Below are 26,992 nucleotides of genomic sequence, written 5' to 3' on the forward strand. Positions count from 1 at the left end.
CTCAATGTCTTGCCTTGTCTTGGGTGCCCCAGTTCTCTTGCATTCACTCCTCCATCTCATTGTATAGTCATGGCTTTGCTTTGAGGAGGAACTTTCGGCCTAGCTTCAACCTAGTTGGAATGGAAAGGGTTTGAAGGGCCTTACCCTTCCTCTTTTCCTTTGTTGCAGCTTTCTTTGTTGGAGAAAGGATCTCATGGCTTTTTTTGGATTTGGTGATCTCAGGCTTTCCTGGTGACCTCGGGTTTCTTTTTTAGAGAAATGTTTGCTTCTATTTTCAAATAGAGTTATAATTCAGTCATATGTAACAACAAAAGTTCTATGAAAAAGGGTTATAGTTCAGTCATATGAGACTGCAAAAGTTGTATGCCAAGGTAAAGGTAGAAAAAGAAGAAGAACGAGAGAGAAAGAGATAGCCAAAGAAGAACGAGAGAGAGAGCCAAAGAAGAAGAGAGAGAGAGAGAGAGAGAGAGAGAGAGAAGTACATTTTTTGTTTTGAATCCCTTCATCCGACGTGCACTCTCTCGTAGAGATAAAAGCTTAAACCAAACGTCTACTCTCTGGCTGATGTGCACTGGATCTCTGGCCCACATGCACTTCTTCTTTATCTAGGAGAGATGAAAATGTAAACTGAACTCCTATTCTCTGGCTGACGTGCTGTTGTCGTTTGTCTAGTAGCTACGTTGAATCGACGTGCACTCTCTGACAAAAACCAAAAGCTTGAACCACCTTAACGAAGTTCAGAAGCGTATGGAAGTTCAATAGAATATCAAAGTTTAGAGCTTGTAACGAGAACAATTGGATTTGAAAGATTTTTCAAATATGTCTCATGAGAATCCATGCATGCATTACTTGAGTTCCTTTTTGAAAGTGTACTAAGACCATAGATTCTTGAGAATAGTACATATATTTGTAGCATGCATAGACCCCTTTTAGAAAGAGAATTTTTTACAGCACTTAAAGCAACAGAGAAGACAAAATTATAGGCATACCGCCTCTATATGGGAAATCAATAGCGTTTGTGAGTGAATGGCTAGTAGTAAAACTCACTTAGAGTCGAGTTGTGGGTTGAGATGCTTCAATGGTTCATTGAGAGAGGGAAAGCTAAATGGAAATTAGATTGGGAGGATAAACTTTTCTCTTTCACCGTCTAAACCAAGCGTTATGATCTTTCAAAGATATTTCACAAATTTCAATCCAAGCCTAGGAGAAATTGTTGCTTAGGACTTCATGTGGCCATAGCAATCTTATGAACAATTGGTGTGGTCATCTAAAGAAATTTGAAGATGAGATGTTGACTCACATCATTTGAAGAGAAACTTGCATTGAAATTTGAAGACAAGCAGTTGGCTCACATGAATTGAAGAGTAGCTTGCAAGCTTTGTAACAAGCACAATGTTAACATTTGGAACCCAAAATCTAGAGATTGCCTCAAAGACTTCATTCAAGAGATGCCCAGAGGCTTGGAGAACATGGGATGTCACCTTGATTTGGTGTCTTCCCAATTTTGCCTCCTCCAATGGAAAACCATACATTAATGGTGGTTAACATAATCTAGAAAAATGCTTGTAGGTTTTCCATTATGTAAAGCATCATGTGAGACCACTCTTCACCTATTATGGTCTTGCCCACTAGGTTGTTTTTTTTTGGAATCTTGTTACATGAGGAGTTGACTAACAATTGAGAGGTTATGTCCCCAGTTGTCATTTTGGTTGGAAACATACTTTATTAGGAGACACCAACGGCTTCTCCATCAAATTCACTACTTTGCAAGAGGAGCTACACTTTATGCATGCAAGCAAGTGTTTCATCGGATGACTCAATTGTGGTCTCAGTAGTAGCAATTTTATATGGTGATGTTGGATCTTTGACAACTCATAAAGCCGAGGGTCATTGCATTGTAGTGATGTTAGTGGGGGATTGTAATTGGCCCCTCTTTCACTCAATAAATTGTCAAGAAGCTTCACCTCCCCCCCATTGCCCCCCCCCACAAAGAAAATATACAAACCAGAAAATATTCAGGGAACTGGAATCTTCAAGAGCGGTCTTATAATAACGTAATTGTATCCATTAGCAATGTCGTGTAATAAATGCCTACAAGGCATCGCAAACGTGCGCTTCTCGAGCTTGAGTGGGCTGCCTAGTGATGCCCCTTGCAAACACAACCTAAAAGGGATAGCAAGGTCAAAAGGAGAGCTGGGGTAAGGTTAGGGGGAACTCTAGTCGATAGAGATCTCTTTTCTATAAAGCCATTTCTCTACTAGCTTCTTGGAGCCTGCATCTTCACTACACAGAAAAAGCTCCAACGAGGATGATCATCTTGCTTCTGCATCGATCTCGTCGTGGGTTTTGTTGGTATGGCTTGCAAATCCCTGATTCGCCCAATTCTCTGATTTGTTGCCCTCTTTTTGGCATCTTTCAGCTTGCCTTTTGTTTCCTGAATCGCAGAGAAAGCTTGAATTTTCCTCTACACCGGTCAGAGAAGAACAAATCTTGTTGAGATGGGCTGCCCCGTCGATGGAAAAGTCGTGCGCTCCGTAGAGCTGTACAGATGGAGGGCGGTGCCCAGGCGTCTAGATGTCTGGCCTTTCGTGATTTTGTATCTCAGCTGGATGATCCTTGCCATCCCTCGGTTGGATGCAATGGACGCCATCGTAGTGCTCGGGGCCCTTCTCGTTTCGCATGTTTTAACATTTCTATTTTCAGCATGGTCTGTGGACTTCCGGTGTTTCGTTCAGGCCTGCAAGGTGTGTGGACTAGGTTTTTTTGCATTGCCTCTGGAGATGTCATTTTATTCCTGTTGCTGTCATTTTATTGGTTTCTATGGCTTTTTTATCTGCTAAGATGACGACATATGCCTTGAGTCTTCTCTCCTGTATTCTTTTGCACGCAATTTGAACCAGAGAAGGTTTCCTTACCTATCGTACTCTAAATTCACTTTTATTCCTCATCTTCAGAGAATGCCTATTATGCTCCAAATGCTTGCATATCTGTTATGCTCCAAATCTACGTGGATCTGGGCAGAAACGCACGATCCTCATCAGGATATTATAATTCCTTCATCTTAAAGAGAAATATTAATTTTAATGCTGATGTATCAATGAGGAGGAGACTGCTGCAATGTCGTGCATAATAATTGAGAGCTTGAACTTTAAGCTCTAGCTCTCCTTTACCAAAGAAGAACGATCCACTATCGAGTTTTAGTATTATACTTTTCAAGTGCAAAACATTGTATCTTGTCCCACCAGTCCAGGTAGGCGTATTTGAGGGCCATCCAGCTTGAGAACATTTTAGATGCAAAGTGTGCAAATGGAAGGTTCGAACGATCCACTATCAAGTCTTAGTATTATATTTGTCAAGTGCAAAATATTGTATCTTGCCCCACAGTTCAGGTAGGCGTATTTGAGGACCATCCAGTTTGAGAACATTATAGATGCAAGGGTGCGAATGGAAGAGAGAACCTCTGAATTTTTATTATCTATTATGTGCGTATGCATTCCATTGAAACCCAATTGTCATTATTCAGGAACTGCTTAACATGAGCATTTATAAGGCCTACATATCCCGTATTACATGAAGCCAGATATTTAAACAAACATCCACTCTAATTCATGACTCAGGGCTAATGGGGGACCTAAATTGCTATACCACAAGCCTCATCAGAGCACACTGAAGTAGAAATAATAAGAAAGGGCTGAGACCTTTCAACCTGAAAACCAGCCTATTGTGGAGGCTTAAGAATGCTGGTGTACAGGAAGCAACTGTATGTGTCTCTCAATGTGGAGAAACGATTTATAAGGTCACTTACTGGCAAAGCAAATGAAGCTGTCGAGAGGAGGATGTTCGTAAAACTGTTTGGATTTTTAGTAGAGTGTGATCTGCGGAGTTCCCTATCTCAATCTACCATGTGCTAAGAGAAATCACTGTGGAATTGAAAATTAATCTGATCTCTTTTACTTGGACTGATGTGGGGCTGAGAGCTAACCATTTGAGAATACCAGGACCTCTCACTGCGAAGAGAGTCAAAACCTAGCGTTCTGGAAATGTTTGGAAGATTTGCTCATCTAGGGATTACCATCTGGACATTGTTCATGTGACTGAGCCGTTGCAATTAATGGTCTCTATCCGCATCCACCTCTTGAGGATTAAGATGAGGAAGTAGTCCCCATGTGCCAAAAATGAGAAATTGCTGCACTGAGTTCAAGCTTGATCAGCAGGACCCAAGGACCAAGATAACCCCTCGATGAAGGGGTGGGGTCTAACCCTTTGCTTGAGTATCAAGATTGCCACAGGGGCATAAAATTGGATGCCAAGACCCGAGAGAAAGAGACCCCTGTTGCTTTGGGAATGATGAAGGCAACCCCCTCCTATATACATTCCCGACATACATTGTAGTAATGTAGTCAATCCATGGATGTGATGGAGACTGTCTGGTCAAGTGGCCCAAATTTTAAGCCTTCCGGTCCTCATAAAGTACAGAAGGACTTTGCGGGAAAGAGGTTTATGTTACCTTTGGACTACCATTCAAAGGCAGTGAAGAATCGGCTATGCTGTAAGTGTTCAAGTAAAATCACATAGGCACAAATTGCCCCAGTCAACTATAGGATAATAAAAACCCTTTTGATAAGGGTAAGCAACCAATGAAGCAAGTTCATAGTGTACAGATCTTGCCAATTCATCAACATTCCAAATACAAGGAAGGCAAAATCTTGCGCGAGGATGAAGAGCATGCTTGCTTCATGCTACTTCATTACTTCGTCAGTGAATGCTCCTTGACTATTTTTTGGAAAAGTGTGTAAGAATGAGGTGTATGCTTTTGTCAGGGTTTGCTTACGATTAAGGGACTGGTTTGAATGTGCCATACTGCATGCCTGTTGCTTCAAGGGCAGTCTCAATCTGTGTCACTTATTGGACCATTCTGTGCAGGTGAAAGATGTTAGTGAAGCTGAAATATGCAAAGTTATCCCCGAAAAGTTTTCAGGATCTAAGGAAGTTGTACCATTGCAACGTAAAAAAGTTGTAAGTCCCGCATGAGATATTATATTGTTTGTAATGTTTTTGTTTTCTGTATGCAATGATTTGTCATCCTATTGTTGTTTCAATTTTGGAAGTTTTGGGAAAGGTCCTGTTCAAGGATCTTAAGCTTGATTTTGGTTATAATTTTTAGCTCATGTCCATCATGGTTGAATGCTTAAGATGTTTAAAGAACGTTTAGCATTAAGCTTCGACAAATTATGAAGTAGGAGGATCATCCTTTGCTTTTGTTGCTAGTCTTTTGTGTAGTATCTACACGCACTGGTCAACCGGAAGCTGTACAGTGCTGCTCACAAAATTTTGGTGCACCAAAGAGGAGTTGACTCCAAATGCAGTCCTTTGGATTTGATTCTGGAAGCAGCTTCCAACCCTGAGGAAAACTAGGGTGTGATATGCTGTTGTTGGCACTCTTGCCCTCTGGGCTGGTGCATGACAGATGTTTGCATGATGGAGGAATTGTTTGGCCTCATCATGGAAAAGAGCTTGGATCACTCATGGTCATATCGCCACATTTGACATCAACAGAAAATTGTTCCAAAGCTCAAGGCTAGGTTTGGGATTAGCAGTCGCTGTGATAAGGTTGGGGCCCACCCTATGAGCAGCTTTAATAGGGTACACATTGACTGCTGTACACTCTGTATTTATCTATATGTGCTGAGTCTCCAGACTACATTTTTTGGACATATGGAAGTCTTCCATTCCCTTCAAAAGTTGCCTAGGTCAGAAGTTCTGTCTAACCTTTCAGTCAGAGCTGCGGAAGTCGTGTCTAACTTTTCAGTCAGAGCTGCAGAAGTCTCTAGGTTCCATGTTTGTCCTCAAAATTCCCCCAGTTCTGAATTTGGAAGGAGTTGTATCCAACCTTACTACCATGCCTGACTTATAATATTGGGAATGGAACAAAATTAAGCGAGGAATAATCTTAATATTCAAGCATATTGAAAGGTTGGAGCATGTGGAAGTCTTGAGTTTCCTTCACATTCTGAATTTAAAAATTGTCCAACGTTCCAGTTGGAGTTGCAAAAGTCTTTAGTTTCCATCTTTGTCTTCAAAAGTCACCTTGTTCTGAATTTGGAAGGAGTTGTGTTCAATCTTACATACTTTTAATTTAGGGAATTCAAGCATATTGAAAGGTTGAAGCATGTGGAAGTCTTTGAGTGTCAAAAGTCACCTGGTTTTGAATTTGGAAGAAGTTGTGGCTTCAATTGGAACTGCACGAGTCTTTAGTATCGGTCTTTATATCTTAGGTCTGAATGTCATGTCCAAACATACTACCATGCATGACTTCTAATATTGGAAATGGAACAAAAATTAAGAGAGGACTAATCTTAAATTCAAGCATATTTAAAGGCTGAAGCATTTAAAGCTCTTCTGCAACTGTAAAATACTGCAATTTCTGTCTTTGTTTTTAAAAGTCACCTAGTCCTGAATTTGTAAGAAGTTGTGTACAACCTTCCAGTTTTGGAGCTGTGAAAGTCTTAAGCTTTTTTCTGTCTTCAAAAGCCACCTAGTTCTGAATTTGGAAGAAGTTGTGCCCAACCTTACTACCTTGCATTACTCTTAATGTTGTTAATGGAACAAAATTAAGAGAGGACTAGTCTTAAAATTCAAGCATATTGAAAGGTTGAAGCATTGAAACCTCTTTCTGCTCAATGAGCAAGGAACTTTTCTTACAAGAATGGTATGGTTAAGCTTTGTATTTCTATTCTTCATCTGTAATTTAAAAGATTTTAATTGAAGCATAAAATTGCAAATATCTAAGCTCGAATTCCAGCCCTCAGGGTCAGTGGTTAGTAAGCAGGCCAAATGGCCAGCCTGGGCTGACCAAAACCAGGCCAGACCAGGTTGGCGCAGTTGTGCTGACCCGGTCGGCTGGTTTGACCAGGTCTGTCAACCAGCTGGTCCAGGGCCTATGAAAGGGGCCTCAGCCCTCCCATTGTCAGCCCCCATCACCCCCATTCAGTCAGCCAGCATATGGCAGCATTAGCATGGACATCAGTGCGTCTCCGCCTGCTTAGTCATCCAGCATCAGCAGTAGCCTGAATGATTTATATTCATTTCCATTTTGCAGTCATGTATAGTGAGCCATTTAGGCATTTTGGCCAGCATTTGTAAATCACAAAATAAAGCACGTGTACAGTAAAGATCTTGTGTGTTTGCTTTGAACCTAGAAGAAGTCTCTTCAGTTAATTGTGCAAAGAAAAGTAATTATCTTTCTAGAAAAGGTGAACTTTTCTTCGAAAATTGCTCAAAGAAAAGTCATTATCTTTCTAGAAAAGATGAAACTTTTCTTCGAAAATCCCATAGGAATTTTGCCATATCTCATATGGACAAATGTTCCAATAATTTGTGTTTATTTGCAAAAAGTTTTAATTAGAATGTCTTTCGAGAGAAGTGAACTCGTTTGCTAGGACTTATGCCCTTGCCTTAGTTTCTCAAAAGGATCTCATCTCAAAACACCAGAGTTTTTGTAAGTCTTCAGGGTTGTTTGCAATCCAAGTATCCCTTTCTTTGTGCTGCTTTGAAGTATCACAAAATTCCAAAAAAGCCAATATTTATTGCAGTTGCTTGGCAGATGTTTCAAAATGGCTAAGCTACTGCTTCAAAGCCATGTTGCCTAGCGTCCATGAACTTTGGAGGGACTTATTAAAGGAGGCAGGTGTTCCTTTACAATCAAGCTGGGTTTTAATGACTCCGTAGGAGTGGTTCCTATTGTACATTTTTTAAATTACTCTCGAAGTGTTCAAGAAAAAGAGTCTTCTATTCTCCTTCAATCTTACACAAAGATTGAGTTGGAAGATTTGAAGTGTAGAATAAAAAAGCTAATGGCTGAAGTTTTTAAGCTGAGATTTGACAAAGATAGATGCAAATTGCTAAAAGTTCATTTATTTGTACCAGATGTTCTTGACTTTCAAGACTTTATGTATAAAAACGCTTGTGCTTTTGGAGAAGGATTCTATCCTCGTGACTCTCGTGAACTTAACTGCACTTCAAGAGGAGATTCTTGTGTTTTCTTAGTTCTTAGGTTCTATCAATCTGCCGCAGGATTAGAGGTTGATATATGATAAACGTCAACAAGGTGAAGATTGTGGTTTACACATTATAAAAATGCCTCACATTGACTCAAACATTTCTGATTTGGCAAAATATGGAGTCATTTCTTCGCAATTCCATAGATGTTCCCGTCTTTCTACAACTAAGGAATCTTTTATCACTCAATGTAGTAATTTGTTCACTTTGCTAATACACAAGAGGTGTAATCCAAGAAAAATAATGAAAAAAAGTATACATGATCGTAGATATGAAGTCTTTTATCTCCGGTCTATTGGCCTTAGGCATGTTTGGAATGATTGAACATAAGCTGCAAACAAAAAGCGGGGAGCTGAACAGCCCGTTGTTCTTTAGTTTTGAAAAAAGAGAGAAATTGAGTATGCATGTGGTTACCAAGTAAGGAATTTAATATTGCATCATTATAGGAAGTGGTACATAAGTGTAAGTGGTTCCTTTAGATTTTTATGTTTTGAATCATTCATTCTTCTTCCATTCATACATGTGAGAGAAAGAAAGAAAGATGTATTAACGTCTGCGGGAGGCCTCGCGGGCCTATGGGACAAAGTGCACAAAAATAGTACTAATACAAGCCTCAATGGGCTGGAGCAAAGGGTGCACTAGGGCCCTTGATGAGTACTAATCTATGCTATCAAAATCATAACCATAATTAGAACCAGAACCAATCAAGCTCAAGCTCAATCAAGTCGATCTCGGAGTTGGGACTTAGAAACTGAAGCTCGGCACAGTGATGGCTCTTTGGTGAGCTGTGAAAATATATCGTATCTGTGTCTGTTGAGCCGTCTCGCGTTGTGGTGGGGGGTGCGGTCTCCTTAATCTCTGAACTCTCTGGGCTATGTCCAGGGTGACCCCTCGCATTTGTCGTTCCCCTCTAAAGAAAGCCGTGATAGGTCGGACCTCAATAGAATGTGCTCTCGACACTCTCCGTCTTGCGCGTGATCTTTGCGTCCCTCTCTTAGTGGCACCATGTCGGCTCTCTATGCTGATCCAAGCTGCCCTCATATCAACTAGCTCCTCCTCCTCTACTCCACTGTGTCCTGGAGCTGACTCATATGCATAGAACTCTGTGACGCGTCGCTGTGCCCGGTCAACCTCCATGTCCTGTGGTCTAAGTGCCTCTTGCTGCTTGTTGATCCGTCGCAGGAGTGTCTCCCTGTACCAGTGCATCTCCATCAGATAGAGCCCAAAACAGACCTGGTCATGGAATGGATTAGTCATGATAGTGGACCAAAGCCACTCCCCTCTAGGTAGAGACAGTGGTAGCATCCCCGTATCTCATAATAGGCTAGGCAAATACAGAGAAAATGCTCCTCTGTCTCAATCGCCCCCACCGTACATAGCATGCAAATCCTCTGCTCTCTGGGTATACCTGCCGCTCTCCCTGCCTCAATCCTTAGCTGATGTGACGAAACACACATCTGTCTAATGGCAATCCTCAGTGCATGTGAGACTCCTCTATCCTCGAGGTACTGGGGTTTGATGATGAATCCCTCCTCTGATACTCTTAGGAAGTGGTCGCGATAGAACTGGATCTTGGTGGGAAACTCCTGGTCCTCTCCCCAAGTCCGAGATGTGTGGAGCTGGATGAGATCTAACTGTATGATACGGTTGATCTTATCTGATGGGATCGACTCAGGAGGTGCATCCATGCTATAGTGAAAGGGAGGAAGTTTGTCCATTTGGATACTGTGCCTGGGAAGCCATGCGGATATACGTGCATGCCATGTGTCTACCTTGCACTTTGATAGTCGTTTGGATTACTCCAGGGCTAGCCTCGGAAGTCTCCAGTGAGCTAAGTCCCAAACTCTGTGGATGAAAGTCACTGTTTGAAAGATGGCATCAACCTGGAGAGGTGTCATGGCGAACTCTGCCTCTACTATCTCATGTGGGACTGAGAGCTTACATTGAATCATCCTGGAACCCATGATCATCTGTAGCCGCTCTAGTTTCCTCCACTTTGCCTTTGGGAGATCGCATCACCAGAAGGGCGCTGCATATATGGCAGTCGATCGCACTAGGATCCTGGGTCATCATGAAGAGGGGTCCTGTGAAGACTGCTCCCAAATACGTATAGGACTGTACTATCTCAACTAGCTCGGCACGATAAGTGAGTGCTGCCCATGAGGTGTTGAAGACCATAACCTTGGTTTCCTAAGATTGACTGTTAGGTCTTTCTCTCGGCAAAACACCTCTAGGGCCTCCAGATGTCTCTGCAACCCTTCCACTGAAGATGATATAAGGACTATGTCATCAACGTATAGGAGTATCTGTATCATGAGGTCTGCCAATAATGATTGCTTGCCTCCTAGGCGGTCAATGAAGAATGTGATCTCATCGATGTAAAGTCTGAAGAGGGTCGGTGAGAGGGGGCAACCCTGCTTCACTTTGATCATGCTCTTGACGCAATCAGATAGACCACCTGGGGCACGAACTTTGCCTTTGACTGACTCATATAGGCTCATCACCTCCCAGATCAACGTCTTTGGAATCTGCATGTCTTGTAGTCTTCTAATCATGCGGGAATGTGGGAAGTGTAAAAGGCCTTTCAAAAGTCTACGAAGCATGTGTGTGTGTGTGTGAGAGAGAGAGAGAGAGAGAGAGAGAGTTTATTAACGTCTTCGGAAGACCAATGGGTCTATGAGACTGTGAGCAACCTGGTACACAAACTGGGGGGGTGGAGCTACTGAATGAGCATCCACACCAATGTAGAATGCAGAATGCAAAAATGCAAAATTATAGTACTAAGTATAACATAGTCATGCCAGTGGTCGACTACAAATCAACATCATCATCATCATCATCGCCATCAGGACATCAGGGTGGATGAGGCAATGGAGGCATGAAATTGGCGATAGTGTTGTCGGTTGCTCACGGGTGCGGCTCTGTGACGTCTCCTAGTCATAGCTCTGCATGTAACAAGGGCCATAGTAACCCCTATTGGTCGGGCTCCAACTCTGAACAGAGAGGTTATGTCTCCAAGTGTAATTTGCGGTTCAACCCTCTGTCTGAGCTGTCGAGTCATTGGCTCTGGATCGCGATCATGTTGAAGCCTCGTCTTGTGGGTGTCCATGTGATCTGGCAGGATGACTCCGTGATAGAGCTCTGAGAAGGGTCTGCTAAGGAAGAAGTATGCTGTTGTCTCCGTGATCGAAGTATCCTCTCGCGGTGCCTAACTACCTCATGGATGAAGCCTGCCAAGCCAAACATCCCTGGTCTAGGTAGGAGAGGAACCGGGACAAAACCCCAAAACTATCTTTGAAGAGGTAGTAGAAGCGCCCTCGGATCTCATGGTAAACAGGGCACCTGAAGATGAAGTGCTTCTTCGTCTCAACCTCCTGCATGTCACATAATGTGCGTATGTGCCTCTTCCTGGGTATGTCCTCTGCTCTGCCACTCTCAATACGAAGTCTTTGTGACGAGACCTGGAACTGCCCAATAGAGATCCTCAATGAGTGGGGTAGGTGGATCTGCGTATATCCTGGTGGGTTGATGAAACCCTCCTCTGTGATGTGCAAGGCAGTGATCTCTGTAGAAGCTGAGCTTCGTGTGACAGGAGGGGAGAAAAGGGAGCATCCATACTGTACTCTAAGGGAGGGAGTCTATCCATTTGGAGCCCTAGTCGCTCAAACCATCTCTCAGTGCGTGCGTACCAGCATCTCTGGTCCCCCCCGCTGAAGAGAGAGAGAGAGAGAGAGAAGTAGAATTTATTATCGTCATCGGGGGGCCAAAAATGACCCATGGGACCTAATCATCAGTACAAAAATCTCCTCCGATGTGGAGGGGTCAAGAATTTTCAAGTTCTTGCGGTACGAAAAAAGACGGGTGACAAAAGATCCCAATGGAAAAAAGAGTATGATCTTGGAGGAGCTCCCGTCTGCAGCTGCCCGCCACCACCCCGTGGCCATCATCCAGCCCGTCTGGCCGCGCCCTGCTCTCTTGGCCGTGCCCCCCTTGCCCCTTCAGGTCGCCCCCCTTCAGACCGCCATTCAAGCCGCCATTCCTGCGCAGCTCTGCCCGGCGCCGCCATTCAGGACGTTCCTGCAGCTGCTGTCCACCCCTCCCTTCTTTGCGCTTCAGGCTGGGCTGCTTCAGGGCCCTCTCCGGGGCTGTTGCTGCTCGTGTTCAGGGGTCTTCAAGCTGAGTTCCTGGGCTGATTCCAGGGCATTGGCAGAGCTTTTTTGCTTCAGCATTGAGCGGCCTGTTTTCATCCCACGCAGGCTGAAGTTTGGGGCATTTATTAACCAAGTTTTTGGGGATTGAGTAGTGGTTGGTTGCGACTCCATTGCCACATCCACCCTGATGTCCTAATGATGATGATGATGATGATGATGAGATTGATATATAGTCGACCACCGACATGACTATGTTGTACTTAGTACTTAGTACTACCATTCTGCATTTTTTGCATTTTGCATTGGTGTGGATGCTGTGGATGCTCGTTTATACCTAGACTTTAATAAACTTTCTTTCTTCTTCTTTCTTTCTCTCTCTGGACGGGACCCCACTCAAGAGCAACCCCCTTGCAGCACTACACAGGCTTACAGCTCTACAGGATCACCCTATAACATGCAGCCCATTTGGCTGGCTTACCTACACATAGACTTAACTTGGACTGACCCTGAGAGCTGGGAATGGACCCACTACCTCGTGTATGACTCGTTCCCAGTCTAGGCATGATGGGGCAATTGCATACGACAAAATATCCTGATTTGTGAACTAATGTTGCACTCGATGATGAGTTTAGTGTGTCACAATCCACCCTAGTTCAGGGGTGCATGTGACATTCTAGAGTGACAACTGCTGAGGGTAAAAGCTCTGCCCCCTCCTGGAATCTACAACTGGTATGTCTCTCTTAGAAACTAAGAGAGAGCTAGAACTATGTATGCATCCCAAAGGAGCCGCAGGTGACTAGCACAGCAGAGCACACCTCTAAGGGATAGACTATACAAGATGCTTCCCAAAGGAAGGGAGGAGCAGTTGAGCACCTCTCTAATCAATCTATTGAATGGGATGCTACCTGAAGGGACTACGAAATGAATGGAACTGCTGAGAACACCTCGACTCAACTGGATGCATCTTGAAAGAACTGAAAGATGGACGGAATAGATGCTCCTTACAAGAATGAAGCACTAACTAGAAGTGAGGATGCCTCTAGGAAGAATGGAATGAGGGACAAGACTGATGAGCATACCTTCGATGAATCAACCGAACTACTGCCAATACTAAGGGAAATGTCGGTGTGGGCACTGGTCACCACTACTGCTGATGGCTCGAGGTTTGATGGAAAGGAAACTCCATGACTAACCTCACGGACTGAATGATACTGCAATTGCTGCCTCCCTAAAGAACTGAGGAAGGTGAACTGTGATAACACTGTCTAACTATCCTATCAACCTCCGTACCGCTCACTGCTACAACCACTACTTCCTCTGTAAGGGTACTCCCTTCTGCTAAGCCTGAAATTGCCCCTCCTGCTGAGTTTCAAGCCCAGTGGGACTGGAAGCTGAGCCCACTACTCCTGAAAACCCCTGATGAGAAGGTGAAATGTGAGTCATACCAAAGAGAACTGATGTGGCCAACTGAGCTCCATGGGTGGAAGACCCATAGGAACTAAATGTAGCTGATGGAGAGGCCTCATGGGCATCACAAATGTCTGCTATGTCTCTGTGTAAAAGATTATGTCGCGACTTACGTGAGACTCCAAGAAATTCTCTGGTTCTAACCATAAGGTACCATTACAGTTCCAAATGGTATAAGACAGGGTCCCAGAAACCTGAGTCCCATAGGCCCTGCCTCCCTAGGTGGGAAGAGAGGTTGGTGCCTGACAAAGTCCTGTAAGGAGTCTCCCATCTTGCACCACCGCCCAATTCCCCTCCTTGCAGGCCAAATCTTGTTGTTGCATCAGGGCACGTCTCTCCTCGACCTATAGAGGTGCAAATCCTCGTCCATGGAGATAGATGGGTGGTCCCATAGGATCGATCGATGTCGTAACACTACTAGTCAAGCATGAGCGTCATGGAATCGTATGATGAGGGGCTGTTCTCAAATGGGGTCTCTCCCCACACGCCAAGCCCTCTCAATCACGTGCTCTGTAAAAAGCCTAAGGTCGTATCCAAAAAGTGGTCGCATCCTCCATTGGTGTAGCTATGGTATGCTGAATCCCACGAACTATACTGTTGAGAGCCTTACTGGCCCACTGCTGCTGCTCCATGAGAGTAGCCGAGACGGTTGCCTTTGCAGGCTGCTTGGCCACATCCACCCATCTAGATGTCTCCTTGATTATAGTTGAATGCTAGCAATCTGTGCCTCTACCACTGGTGTACTCCCTGGGGCTATATGTAAGTCGGTGACCTTCTCCCAGAGTTGCAAGGTATCCTATCTGAGCCCTTGAGCCCAGCCTGCTCTTGTATAACACAGACATGCTCCTGTATAAGACAAGCCTCCTCCTAGGTGAGGCGGGCCTGCTCCTGGGCGCTGCGCATCAACTCCACCTCTTGCGCTCCAATACTATGTACCTCCATGAGAAGGAACTCCTAGACATCTGGCAACTCTGCTCGTGGGAATTTGGGTCTTCCGAGGGACCTGGAACTAAAAAGGCCGTGGTACGAATGTACGAGGATGGGACAGAATAGTAGGTGGTGAAGAGTAAACTAGGTGAGGTACGAGGATGACTGAGGCAGTGGTGAGGTGACTCTAGTCGAAGCCGGGAGGGATGGCTGACTGAGAGGGAGAGACAAGAGGAAGGATGAGAAATAGAGTGGGCATGTGCGTGTCCCCTCCGATGATGGTGACAAAGAGCTAAATGGAGAAACTACAAAACCCCCTTGGGTGGGAGACCCAAGAGACTCCAATGAATGAAATGTTGCAAGATAGCCCACTAAACTGTGCTCTGAGATGGAAGACTCCTTAGTGGATGAAAAACTGCTTGCGGGTATTGCGGAAGGATGTTCAACTACCCTGTGTCTAGGGGGGGCGGAAGATCTCTGAGCAGATAGAGCTACTCAGAAAGGAGCCGGTGGTGCCAAGATGATTCTAAACTCGCATGAGAGTTGGAATGCTAGATGGACCCATCGTGGAAGATTGTCCTACCCATCAATCCCCAACCATGAGGGTCTCATCACTCCACCTCCGTATAGAGAGTCGTCGAGTGGAGGGCATACCGAGAGAGGGCCGCATTTGTACCATGTGCGATTCCTGGGAGATCAAGTCAGAGGAGCATTTCGCTTTCAAGTGCCTGGTTTACGACAAGATCAAAGGTCGATACCACTACCTTTTCAGAGATGGCTTTAGCTCCCTACCCAATTTCCTATCCTACCCAGACCAAAGATGCTTGGCAGCCCTCATTCATGAGGTTGTACGACATAGGAAGTGGTTGCTCAGAGCACGTAGGGGAGATCATGACACACACCCAGACTCCACTCAGAGCATGACCACCAAGTTTTTCCAGCCATACAATACTGACCAGCAAGACTCACGGAGACCGTAGTCACGGGGACCCGAGCCAGAGTCAAAGACACGCCAAACTGGCCATTACACTCAGGCACAGATCACGCTAGAGGACCTTGCTTCCATGCTTACTAGACCAAATGCACGACCCACAGGAGTGATTGTGGCACTTGTTTGCCGCAGAGGTACAGCCAAGAGACTTTAGCGGCCTATACATGTCGACAACCGCCAACGCCCTATCACAGTGTTTTGCCACCACAGCAACCTCACACCCCGACACCCCCCTCCTGGGATAGGCACTCTCACTAGCTCCCACTCAGTGAGGCTATGTACCGACAGCGTTATGGGCAGGGTTATGGGTTACAAAAATTTTGTATTTGTCCTGGGTGTTGATGCCCGTTTAGTGGCTCCACCCATCAGTTCATCCTATCAGCTTCTTTTAGTCTCATGGACCCTTTTTGGTGTTTCGAAGACTTTTAATACTCTCTCTCTCTCTCTCTCTCTCTCTCTCTCTCTCTCTCTCTGTGGACAATACTGTTGCTTCTGTATGCAGATGATGTGGGTCTTTTGCCTATGACCCTTATTCCATGCATCAACTACTACAGACACTTCAGGCCTTTTGCAATGAAAGTGGGCTGCAAGTTAATGTCACCAAAACCAAAATGATGGCAGTATGCACCACCCAACCTAAACATCCTCCCTTTATCAGCTTTGAGGGGCAGCCTGTCACCACAATGTAAATATCCTAAGTCAAAATACAGTTGACCATTTATTTGATCATAATTAAAGAGTTTTATATGTGTTAATTACGGTCAAAGAGTTATTCTAATGGTCAAAGGATTGACTACGGTCAAAGATACTTGACTCTAGTCAAGTAAACCTGACTACGGTCAGAGAGTGTTGACTTCGGTCAACAAGACTTGGTATGCGCCAAGAGGGGTTAACCCCGGTTAACCAAGATGTGCCAACCTCGGTTGGAGAGACTTGGCTATAATTAAGGCGCCTTGACCTTGGGTCGAAGCTCTTTAATTATAATCAAGAGTGTTGACTCCGGTCAACCAGAGAAAATATATATATATATATTTGTTTAGATGTGCACATGTGTTTAGTGGGGACGCCCACCGTGACTAGGATTAGTCCACAGTGTGTTATTTGCATGCAAAGCGCTAACAATTAATGGGTACCATGGTGGTGCGCTTTAATTAATTGTTGCAGGTACTAGAAGGATTATTTTTCCTAAGCGAAATGGGAGCCTGACAAGCATCCAGGAAGCGGTTCGTGTGACCGAGAGCTTTGAAGACTCCAGAATGGCCCATAGTGGCTTGTAATAGGTTTTAGTCTAGATTTTAGACAAGTGGCATGTTGCCAATTTGAATGGGGCTTGAAGCTCTTGTAAAAGAAGAATTCTTTTCATGTTTTGGAGAGACTTACGAGACAGCTTGAAGCTGAACTTCTGTAATAGATTTTCTGAAATGAATAAAGACCTTCGGGGGCGGTCCAGCCCGACAATTTGTCCTGGGCCCTAGTGTATGTTCAGAGAGAGAGAGAGAGGGAGAGCCTTTGGAGAGTTAATTTCCGTCGTGGAAATAAAGTCAAAGCTGTTTCGTCAGTTTGGGTTGTATAAGCCATAGCTGTTGTATCACCCTTCGTCGAATACGGGTTGTATTGCTGGTTGTATTGGTATCAGAGCGTAGGTTCATAGCCTTCTCAGGTTGTGACGATTCCGCAAGAGAGTAAAGATCCAATGTTGACCCCGAAGAAAGGGATGGCGTTGCCCTAAGAGGTGGCAGTTGGAAGGCTTGGGGCTTCAAATTGGACGGGGCAAGAACATTAACTTTGAAGCCTAGGTGATAATCGATGAACGTACTACAGGGAATGACTCTGTACATCGAATTTCAAGCAAAGCATGAAGGTGTGGACACGCCTTCGCGATGGGGGATTCCGAGCTTGTGATGAATGTGTACGCCTCTGTTGCGCCAATATTTGGGGTCCCGTGAATATCAGACGGACGGACAAACTATGGAAATTGGGAAGGCAATGCACGGTGAGCTATTCCGCTGTCTAACAGAGATGCTGACGAAGACCTTCAGCGAATCTTCGTGAAGGCTTAGATCGATGGTCATCAAGGCGCAGGCGCGACGCGCGATGACTCCTGCATAGCCAAGGTTTGAAACCTTTGGCTGTGCTGACGTGGCCAGGGTGCCACCTAGGCAGACACGTGGCATGCACAGAGCTGACGTGGCAGACACGTGTGGATGCTGACGTGGCAGCATGTGCAGGCTGATGACGTGGCAGTACACGTGGCATCCAGCTCAGAACTGACGTGGCACTCTGACACGTGGCAGCCAGGCTGGCAGACCTGTGGTTAGTGTGACCTTATTCAAACTAACTGCAGTTAGCTGACCCTGGTTAGGGATTGGGTCAGAGGACAGCCTAACCAGACTGGACTGGTGCAGTTAACCAGTTTGCTTCAGTTAGGGGCCAAGTTACAGTCATCTAACCAGACCAGAACAGGACTGATCTGGTTAATGTAACCAGTAGCTACCCATCTGGTTACTGTTCTTTCAAAAAAAAAAAAAAAAAAAAAAAGAGACAGTTGCAGAGACAGTTTTGGGTATCAATTTTCTCCTGCCTGTCAGACTTTTACTGTCAGAAAAGTAGCAGAAAACCAGAGAAAAGCAGAGAAAACAGAGCTTTGCAGAAAAAAGGAGTATGCATGCCTTTGAGCAGTAAAAAGAGGGAAAAACAGATGCCTTTTGAAACCATCTGCAGCAGCCAGAAAAGGGCAATATAGTTGATAATGCTTTGGCAACTGTGTGGGTATATGCCTTAAACTGACAGCCAGTACTGGCATAGATTGTGAATGCAAAACACCTCTTGTTGAGGTACCTTTTCTGTTGGAAAAGCAAAGGTAGTGTGCATTAGTTACTTGCACAGTGTGAGAAAAATCTGCAGATCTCAGAATATGGATCAATCACCTATCCAGTGGGATTCTCAAGATAGGGATGTGCATCCAAGACAGAGGAATGTGCCACAAACTCAACAAGAATTTGAACAAATGGTACGCACTCGTATACAAGAGCTGGAAAATCTTAAAAGGGATCCCAGGGCTCAGCATTTGTTTCCAGCAGAGGCTATGCCTAATCCAGTATATGACGTGCCAATGCCAGAGGCACACTCTCGTGTACAGTCTGAGAGAGAGAGATCTCATAGATCTCATAGGAGACGGTCCCATAGTAAAAAGAGATCGAGGCGTCATCACCGATCTCCTAGTCCATCACCGTCTACCTCGAGTTCGACTTCTGTGTCTTCTTCTTCCTTATCAGATAAACCATCCAGGAAAAGAAGGAAACACGAGAAGTCTGGGAAGAGAAAATCTTCCAAAGCGACCAGGGAATTTAAAGAGGGAGGAAAATCTGTTAAGTTTATGACCTACAATGGACAGTATGGTCATACAGACAAAGCATTGCAGTTTATCAGACAGTTTGATGCTGCATTCGATACTGAGAAATTTTCAGAATCCTCCAAGTTAAGAATGGTCAGCCTACATTTAACAGCAACGGCTAGTGCATGGTGGAGTGCACTGACTACAGATGGATCAGCCCCAAGAAAGTGGAAGGGCTTCAAGAAAGCCTTCTACCAGCAGTTCATGCCTAAACAGTTTAGAGACCATGTTCTTCAAGATTGGGACAGCTTGCACATGGATGCAGGAGATACAGTGGATGGGTACAACCAAAAGTTTTGGGATGCTTATTTGCAGGTTGCACCGTTCAAAAAGATCTCCAAAGGCACCCAGATGAGGAAATACAGAGCAGGTCTCACTCCAAGAATTCAGGCAGTAGTGAATGCTTTGGGGGCAAAGAATATTCAAGATCTTATGCATTCAGCCTCAGTAGCGAGTCTTGTGCCGCTACAAGATCCATCTACAGTGCCATCCTTGCATGCAGGACGTGCTGATAAAAAGAAAACTGATTTTCAAAAATCAGAAAAGAAAGAGTCCCCTAAGGCTGAAAAGAAAGGGTTTCAGCCTCAGAAGCCGAGGGGTACTCAGTTCTCGAAGACCTATAAGGGCAAATCTCTATTTACCCCTGAACAGATAGCGGAATTCCGTAGAGATGGGAAATGCTTCAGGTGCGGTAAAGAGGGGCATGTGGCTGCCCAGTGCCCAGAAAAGCCTTCAACATCGAAGGGAAAAGAGGCAGAGAAGCCACGAGGACCGCAAAAGCCAATGGCGGGGGGAATTCCTGATATACTGGGTCATGCTTTGAACTTAGAAGAACGAGAATTGCTGCTATCATGGGGCAAAGTTAGAGACCAGCAAGTGCTAATTTTATTTGATCCAGGGGCTACTGATAATTTCATATCAGAGGATCTAGCCCTGAGGCTGGGAATAAAGACGGAAGAGCTAGGCAGGGCTTTGGATGCCGATCAAATGTTTTGTGGGAATCCTGTGCCAGTTACTCCCTTGATAGGGAAGCTCCGTCTTCATATTCAGAGTTATGTGGATTAGGAAGACTTCTTCATTTCTCCACTGAAACATTATGATGTAGTTTTGGGGATGCCTTGGTTTCACCGCAAGGCAGTGAAGTTGACTCTTCCTGAAAGAGTGCTGGAATTTGTACATAGGGGGAAAAATCAGCGTGTAATTGCCAGGAATAAAGGGGACACTATCCCCATTGTATCTGATGTTTCATGCGGTAAAGCAATAAAGTCTGCAATTTCTGCGTACATGGTTTTTGTAAAAGAAAAAGAGAATGATATGCATGCTGAAATGAATGATGCAGACAAAGATAGGTTTCAGTTTCTGGTAAACTTTAAAGATTGCTTTTCTGATGTTTTGCCAGGGGAGTTACCCCCAGAGAGACCAGAAGATCATCAGATAGAGTTAATGCCTGGTAGTGAGCCACCAAACAGACCCCCTTATAGAGTCAGTGCGACTCAGAGAGAGGAGATTATGGCTCAGGTACAGGACTTGCTGTCCAAAGGCTTGATTCAGCCCAGCTCGTCTCCTTTTTGTTCCCGTGTACTGTTAGTACAGAAGAAAGATGGTTCATTCCGTATGTGCGTCGATTATCGCGCACTGAACAAAATGACCATCAAGAATAGATTCCCTATTCCGCGTATTGATGATGTCTTGGATCAGTTAAATGGAGCTTCAGTTTTCAGCAGGATAGACTTGAAGAGTGGCTACCACCAAGTGAGGATACAGCCTCAGGATGTGCATAAGACAGCATTCCGCACAACATTCGGGTTGTATGAATACTTAGTGATGCCTTTGGATTGACAAATGCTCCAGCCACATTCAATAGAATGATGGATCGCATCTTCCGGAAGTACAGGCATTTTACGGGTACCTTCTTTGATGATATCTTAGTTTTTTCTAAGACAGAGGAAGAGCACAGAGAACATCTTGCTATAGTGTTTCAAGAGCTGAGAAATCATCAGCTCTATGCAAACAGTAAGAAAAGTGAATTCTTCCTGGAAGAAATCCACTATCTGGGGCATATAATATCCAAGAATGGGATACAAATGGATCCAGCAAAGATCCGTGCCATTCAGGAATGGCCAGAGCTGAAAACTGTGCATGAAGTTCGAAGCTTTTTAGGCTTGTGTTCTTACTACAGAAGATTTATCAGACATTTTGCTGATATCGCAGCTCCATTACATGACCTCACTAAGAAAAATGCAGCTTTCACATGGGGATTATCACAGAAGAAAGCATTCAATACACTCAAGGAAAAGTTGACTACAGAGCCTATTCTGGTAGTTCCGGATCTGTATCAGTCTTTTGATGTGGATTGCGATGCTTGTGGAGAATGTGTTGGGGCTGCGTTGCATCAGAATGGTCATGTAGTAGCCTATGAAAGCAGGCGACTTCGGGATGCGGAAAGATATTTAGGAATCTATGAGAAAGAGTTATTGGCTGTAATTCATGCTATCCATACCTGGAAACATTATCTTTTGGGTGCAGATTTTACTGTCAAAACAGATCACCAAAGTCTGAAATACTTTTTGATCAGACCAAGCTTTCAGAGAAGCATATGAAATGGGCAAACATGCTGTCAATGTATCATTTTCAGATTGTCCATACCCCAGGAATTCGGAACAGAGTGGCAGATGCCTTGTCCCGAAGACCCCAGGTCAACAATGTAACTATTGCTTATCATCAGGACCTGGAAGGCATGAGGGAGCAATATGCTCATGATTCTGATTTTGGTGAAATTTTACAGCAGATGCAAGAAGGGCAATCCACCAGTCACTATTCCCTGAAAGATGGGTATTTAATGAAAGATGATTGCCTATGCATCACCCAGGAGATGAGGAAAAAGATTTTAGGGGAATGCCATGCACCTCCCTATGCTGGACATAGAGGAATTACAGCAACAACTCTAGCACTAGAGAGGTATTTCTTTTGGCCAGGAATGCGGAAAGATATACATCAGTTTGTTACTGAATGCCTTACGTGTCAAAAGATGAAATATGATAGACAGAAGGCACCTGGCCTACTTATGCCTCTTCCTGTGCCTGAGGCACCATGGGAAAATATTACAATGGACTTTATTTTTGATTTGCCGAGATCAAAGTCAGGGAATGATGGGATTTGGACTATCATTGATAGATTCAGCAAGCAAGCTCATTTCATTCCGGTTCGCAAAACCATAAAGGCAGATCATATGGCTAAGCTGTTCATGGCACAGATCTTTAAACATCATGGTATGCCTAAGTCCATTGTTAGTGATCGAGATCCCAGAATGACCAGTCTATTCTGGAGAGCTTTATTTGATAACATGGGGACGAATCTGAATTTTTCTTCTTCTTTCCATCCCCAGACAGATGGTCAAAGTGAAGTAGCAAATTCTACCATTTTGGATATGCTGAAATGCTACGTGGGTGACCAGAATTCAGACTGGGAAAAGTACCTACCCTTAGTAGAGTTTGCTTACAATAATACAGTACATAGCTCTACAAGGAAAGCCCCTTTTGAAGTCATATATGGGAAGGTGATTTTGCCACCTATATTGAGGACTAAAGATGAAATATTTGCAGCTGATCAGTTTGTAAGAGACCTCCAGACAGCTTACAGCCAAGTCCGGACAGCAATTGAAAGGTCTCAAGAGAAACATAAAAGGGCTGCAGATAAACATAGGAGACAGCTAGATCTCAAGGAAGGGGACTGGATACTTTTAAGGTTTGAAAAAGCTAGGCTCCGCAAGTTTAAAGGCAAACAGAAAGTGTATGCAAAGTTATCTCCCAGATATTATGGCCCTTTCAGGGTTACAGAGAGAATAAATGAAGTTGCATACAGATTAGCATTGCCAGAGCATTGGAGGATTCACAATGCATTCCATGTGAGTCTTCTAAAGAAATTTCAGGGACCAGAGCCTACAGAACCAGTATCAGAAGATCCACCAGAAGTGGATGAGCTGGAGGAAGTCCTTCAGCCAGAGCAAATTGTGTACCATACTGTACGTAAAGGCCCTCAGGGTAAGGAATTTTGCAGGTATCTTGTAAAATTCAAGAATTATACGGCATTAGATGCCAAGTGGATGGACAAAGACATGTTATCCAATCATCCACAGCTTTTGGATGTTTACAAGGAAGCTTTTCAGTTGCGGTCAACTGAATAGAAGCCGAGGGGATGTCACCACAATGTAAATATCCTAAGTCAAAATACAGTTGACCATTTATTTGATCATAATTAAAGAGTTTTATATGTGTTAATTACGGTCAAAGAGTTATTCTAATGGTCAAAGGATTGACTACGGTCAAAGATACTTGACTCTAGTCAAGTAAACCTGACTACGGTCAGAGAGTGTTGACTTCGGTCAACAAGACTTGGTATGCGCCAAGAGGGGTTAACCCCGGTTAACCAAGATGTGCCAACCTCGGTTGGAGAGACTTGGCTATAATTAAGGCGCCTTGATCTTGGGTCGAAGCTCTTTAATTATAATCAAGAGTGTTGACTCCGGTCAACCAGAGAAAATATATATATATTTATATATATATATATATATATATTTGTTTAGATGTGCACGTGTGTTTAGTGGGGACGCCCACCGTGACTAGGATTAGTCCACAGTGTGTTATTTGCATGCAAAGCGCTAACAATTAATGGGTACCATGGTGGTGCGCTTTAATTAATTGTTGCAGGTACTAGAAGGATTATTTTTCCTAAGCGAAATGGGAGCCTGACAAGCATCCAGGAAGCGGTTCGTGTGACCGAGAGCTTTGAAGACTCCAGAATGGCCCATAGTGGCTTGTAATAGGTTTTAGTCTAGATTTTAGACAAGTGGCATGTTGCCAATTTGAATGGGGCTTGAAGCTCTTGTAAAAGAAGAATTCTTTTCATGTTTTGGAGAGACTTACGAGATAGCTTGAAGCTGAACTTCTGTAATAGATTTTCTGAAATGAATAAAGACCTTCGGGGGGGTCCAGCCCGACAATTTGTCCTGGGCCCTAGTGTATGTTCAGAGAGAGAGAGAGAGGGAGAGCCTTTGGAGAGTTAATTTCCGTCGTGGAAATAAAGTCAAAGCTGTTTCGTCAGTTTGGGTTGTATAAGCCATAGCTGTTGTATCACCCTTCGTCGAATACGGGTTGTATTGCTGGTTGTACAGCCCATTGAATATGTCAGTACCTTTAAATACTTGGGAATCGACATACCAGCTGACCACAGATGGTGGCAATGTGCACAAAGAAGATTGGATACAGGTTGGGGAAAATACTATCAATTTGAAAATGACTATAAGCACACTGACACCCAAAACTGGAAGATCCGGGATATGTTGTTTGATGCATATGTACTTCAAACAGTGCTATACGGAGTAGAAGTATGAGGAGGCAGCATCTCTCCATCCACATGGAATGAGATTGAAAATATGCAGAAAGCATTCCTACGACGACATCTAGGAATCAAGGCTACTACCCCTTACTCAGTGCTCCTATTGGAAACGGGCAGGAGGCCAATTGAGCTTCATGTACTGATCAGAGTGATGCAGTATCTAGTGGACGTGCAACAAATGCCAATAGACAGATTACCACACAGAGCATGGACAGCAAGTATGAAACTTCAAAAAAACCATAAAAGCAAGATCATATGTACAGGATGGGGGACAGACATAAGGAAATGGTTCAGCAGATGGAAAGTCAATCATACTTGACTATGCCACCTGAAAAGGTCAATCTATAAGAATTCCAGTTGTCCTTACTATGCACCCTACAGGCGTAATGGTTGACAGCAGAAAAGAAGACAAAGTTAGAATACAACCAAGATCAAATAAACCCCTTATGCTGGTCATCCTTCATGACATCAGATGCCTCTGCTCAGCCATACATCAGCACTCCCATCCCTCTTCTCTATCGCAGGAATATTGCCAGATTCCGCACACAATCACACCCCTTGGCAATAGAGAAAGGAGCTTGGCTGAATTTGCCACGACATGCCAAAGTTTGCAGTTTCTCTAATTCACAGACAGTTGAGATAGAGGCACATGTAGCCCTACAATGCCCAAGATATACACATATCAGGGATGACTACCAGCAAATACTGGTAGACACCACTCAGCTCTCATCAGTTCTCACCATTGCCCCTCCGGCAACGTTGGGATCTTTTAAATAAAAGAGTGATATATTCCATTCAAAACAAATCATACAACAGGTGGGAGAGAAAGTACCCTATCCCTAGCCTCAACAATGTGGCAAAAAAGCCATGGTGGTGGTCTAAAATGCCACGACATCCCAAAAGGGGTCAAATGAAAAAACAATGAGCAGTCCCATGTCCTCATGAAGGATATAAGTCTCCCACGAGCTGCCAAAGAGGTGCCTGTACACCACTCCCACTGACTCCTGAGAGTGAAGATAATCTCTGCCCAAATGGAAGCGAGAGTGTCAGCCTCCGTGCATAAATGGCCCCCAATGACAAGAGAACATCGCGAACACCATATCCGCCATAGGGTAATGCTGGAAATCACCTCCCAGGCTGACCCTGCAGCTGAAGTAGGCAGGGAATCTTGAGCTGGTACAGGTACCAAAAGCAAATCCTGCGACTCCATGATGCTGGCCTCTGTGGGACCCCGTCTCTGGCGATGCTGCATGAAGAAGCCGTGGTCTCCTGGCTCTGACTCAAAGAGAGTAAAGGCTCCATATCCTCTCCCCCAAAGGGCAGCGCCCCATGTCATCAGAAAGGACTCGGATGTAACATGTGAGAACAACGTGAAGATACCTGTCCAGACCACTCTAGAGCTGGGGCAGCTCCATAAACAATGCTTGCTAGATTCCTCTGCAAGCTGACAACGCATACACAAGGAGGGTCTACCCATCTGCTGAAGCCAAGTACCCACAGGTATGCCCCTATGTATAGTGAGCCAAAGAAAGTAGGAGACTTTCCTGGCTCTACTGATGCCCCAAAAGTGAGTCCAGTAGCTCAGCAAGAGCTCTGCAGTAAGTCCCTGTGCGTGCCAATGCTGGGAGGCAGATGGTAGGTGATGAGAGTCTCTCTGCTGAAGCCTGTAACTTGCCCTCGTTGAGTACTGGAAAAACGAAAGAGGACGATTGCCTGCCACCGGAGCAGGCCATGCCCACTCACCTGGGTCCCAGTCAAGCTCCGCAAGAGGTCGATCCTGAAAAATCCAAAGTCTCCATCTAGTATCCTCTGCAATGGTCAACTTGGAAGGATCTGTGGCCCATTCCTTACCCAGGCAACCAATGACCCTGACTCTCTGCCAAAGGAGCTCCTACCGATCCAGGGGCTGAGTGGGATACAGTCTATGAGAGGAGTCCATCTCAAAATAAATAAACGGTGCCAGTCCTAAATGAACTCCAATGCATAGCCCAGCCTCACTAAAACAACTTGACCAAGTAGAGATGGGGTGAACATAGGCTGGATCTGTGAGTATATTCCTCCACTGCTGAGGAATAGCTCTCATGATCAGTAATCTAGTGGCAGCAATCTGTCCAAGTGGCCCGTGTCTATCTCTGATCACCTCCTCTGACATCTCCACACCTCCCCTGAACCAATCTCCAACTGTCTCAACCCCTTGAGCATGCCATCGGGCCAAGGGAGTCCTAAGTTCTGTACGAGGGGAAGATCCTTGATACCGAACAAGGGGGATATGGTAAAGTGGCTGTCGGGCAATTTCCTCTCTGGAGGAGGAAACTGCTCTGATGAGGTGCTGTTGAAAATGATCCCAGATCTGAATAAGCCTTTTCACAAGTGGTGAGGAAGGCTGAGAATGCTGGTCCGACAGGAAGATCCAACTGACTCTACCTGCCCACTGGCCTGCTGCTCTGGGGGTGCATTGGTGAATCCCATGCAGTAGGAATTGCTTCCACGGCTGATCTCTTGGAGTCAAACCTCTAACAAGAAGTTTGACTAAAAGGGCTCTGCTCTGCATCTCCGGATCAAGAACCCCAAGTCCTCCCTGCGAGGAGGGTAAAGTGATAGTATCCCATG

The 26,992-nt window shown here is 44.6% G+C and overlaps 1 protein-coding gene across 1 annotated transcript in view; it reads left to right on the top strand.

The window, feature by feature from the left end:
- The first annotated feature begins 2,281 nt into the window (after nt 1–2,281).
- Nucleotides 2,282–26,992, top strand: part of PDR2 (phosphate deficiency response 2) — a 97,753-nt gene continuing 73,042 nt past the window's right edge. The window contains exons 1-3 of the mRNA XM_087386901.1: nt 2,282–2,352; nt 2,446–2,744; nt 4,924–5,016. Of these exons, the coding sequence (XP_087243027.1) occupies nt 2,499–2,744; nt 4,924–5,016 (339 nt within the window). The 5' untranslated portion in view covers nt 2,282–2,352; nt 2,446–2,498. The remainder of the gene's footprint in view (nt 2,353–2,445; nt 2,745–4,923; nt 5,017–26,992) is intronic.

This window comes from Dipteris shenzhenensis, chromosome 16 (assembly GCF_047967505.1).
Source record: "Dipteris shenzhenensis isolate YYH24624 ecotype China chromosome 16, Dip_SZ_1.0, whole genome shotgun sequence".
NCBI lineage: Eukaryota > Viridiplantae > Streptophyta > Polypodiopsida > Gleicheniales > Dipteridaceae > Dipteris > Dipteris shenzhenensis.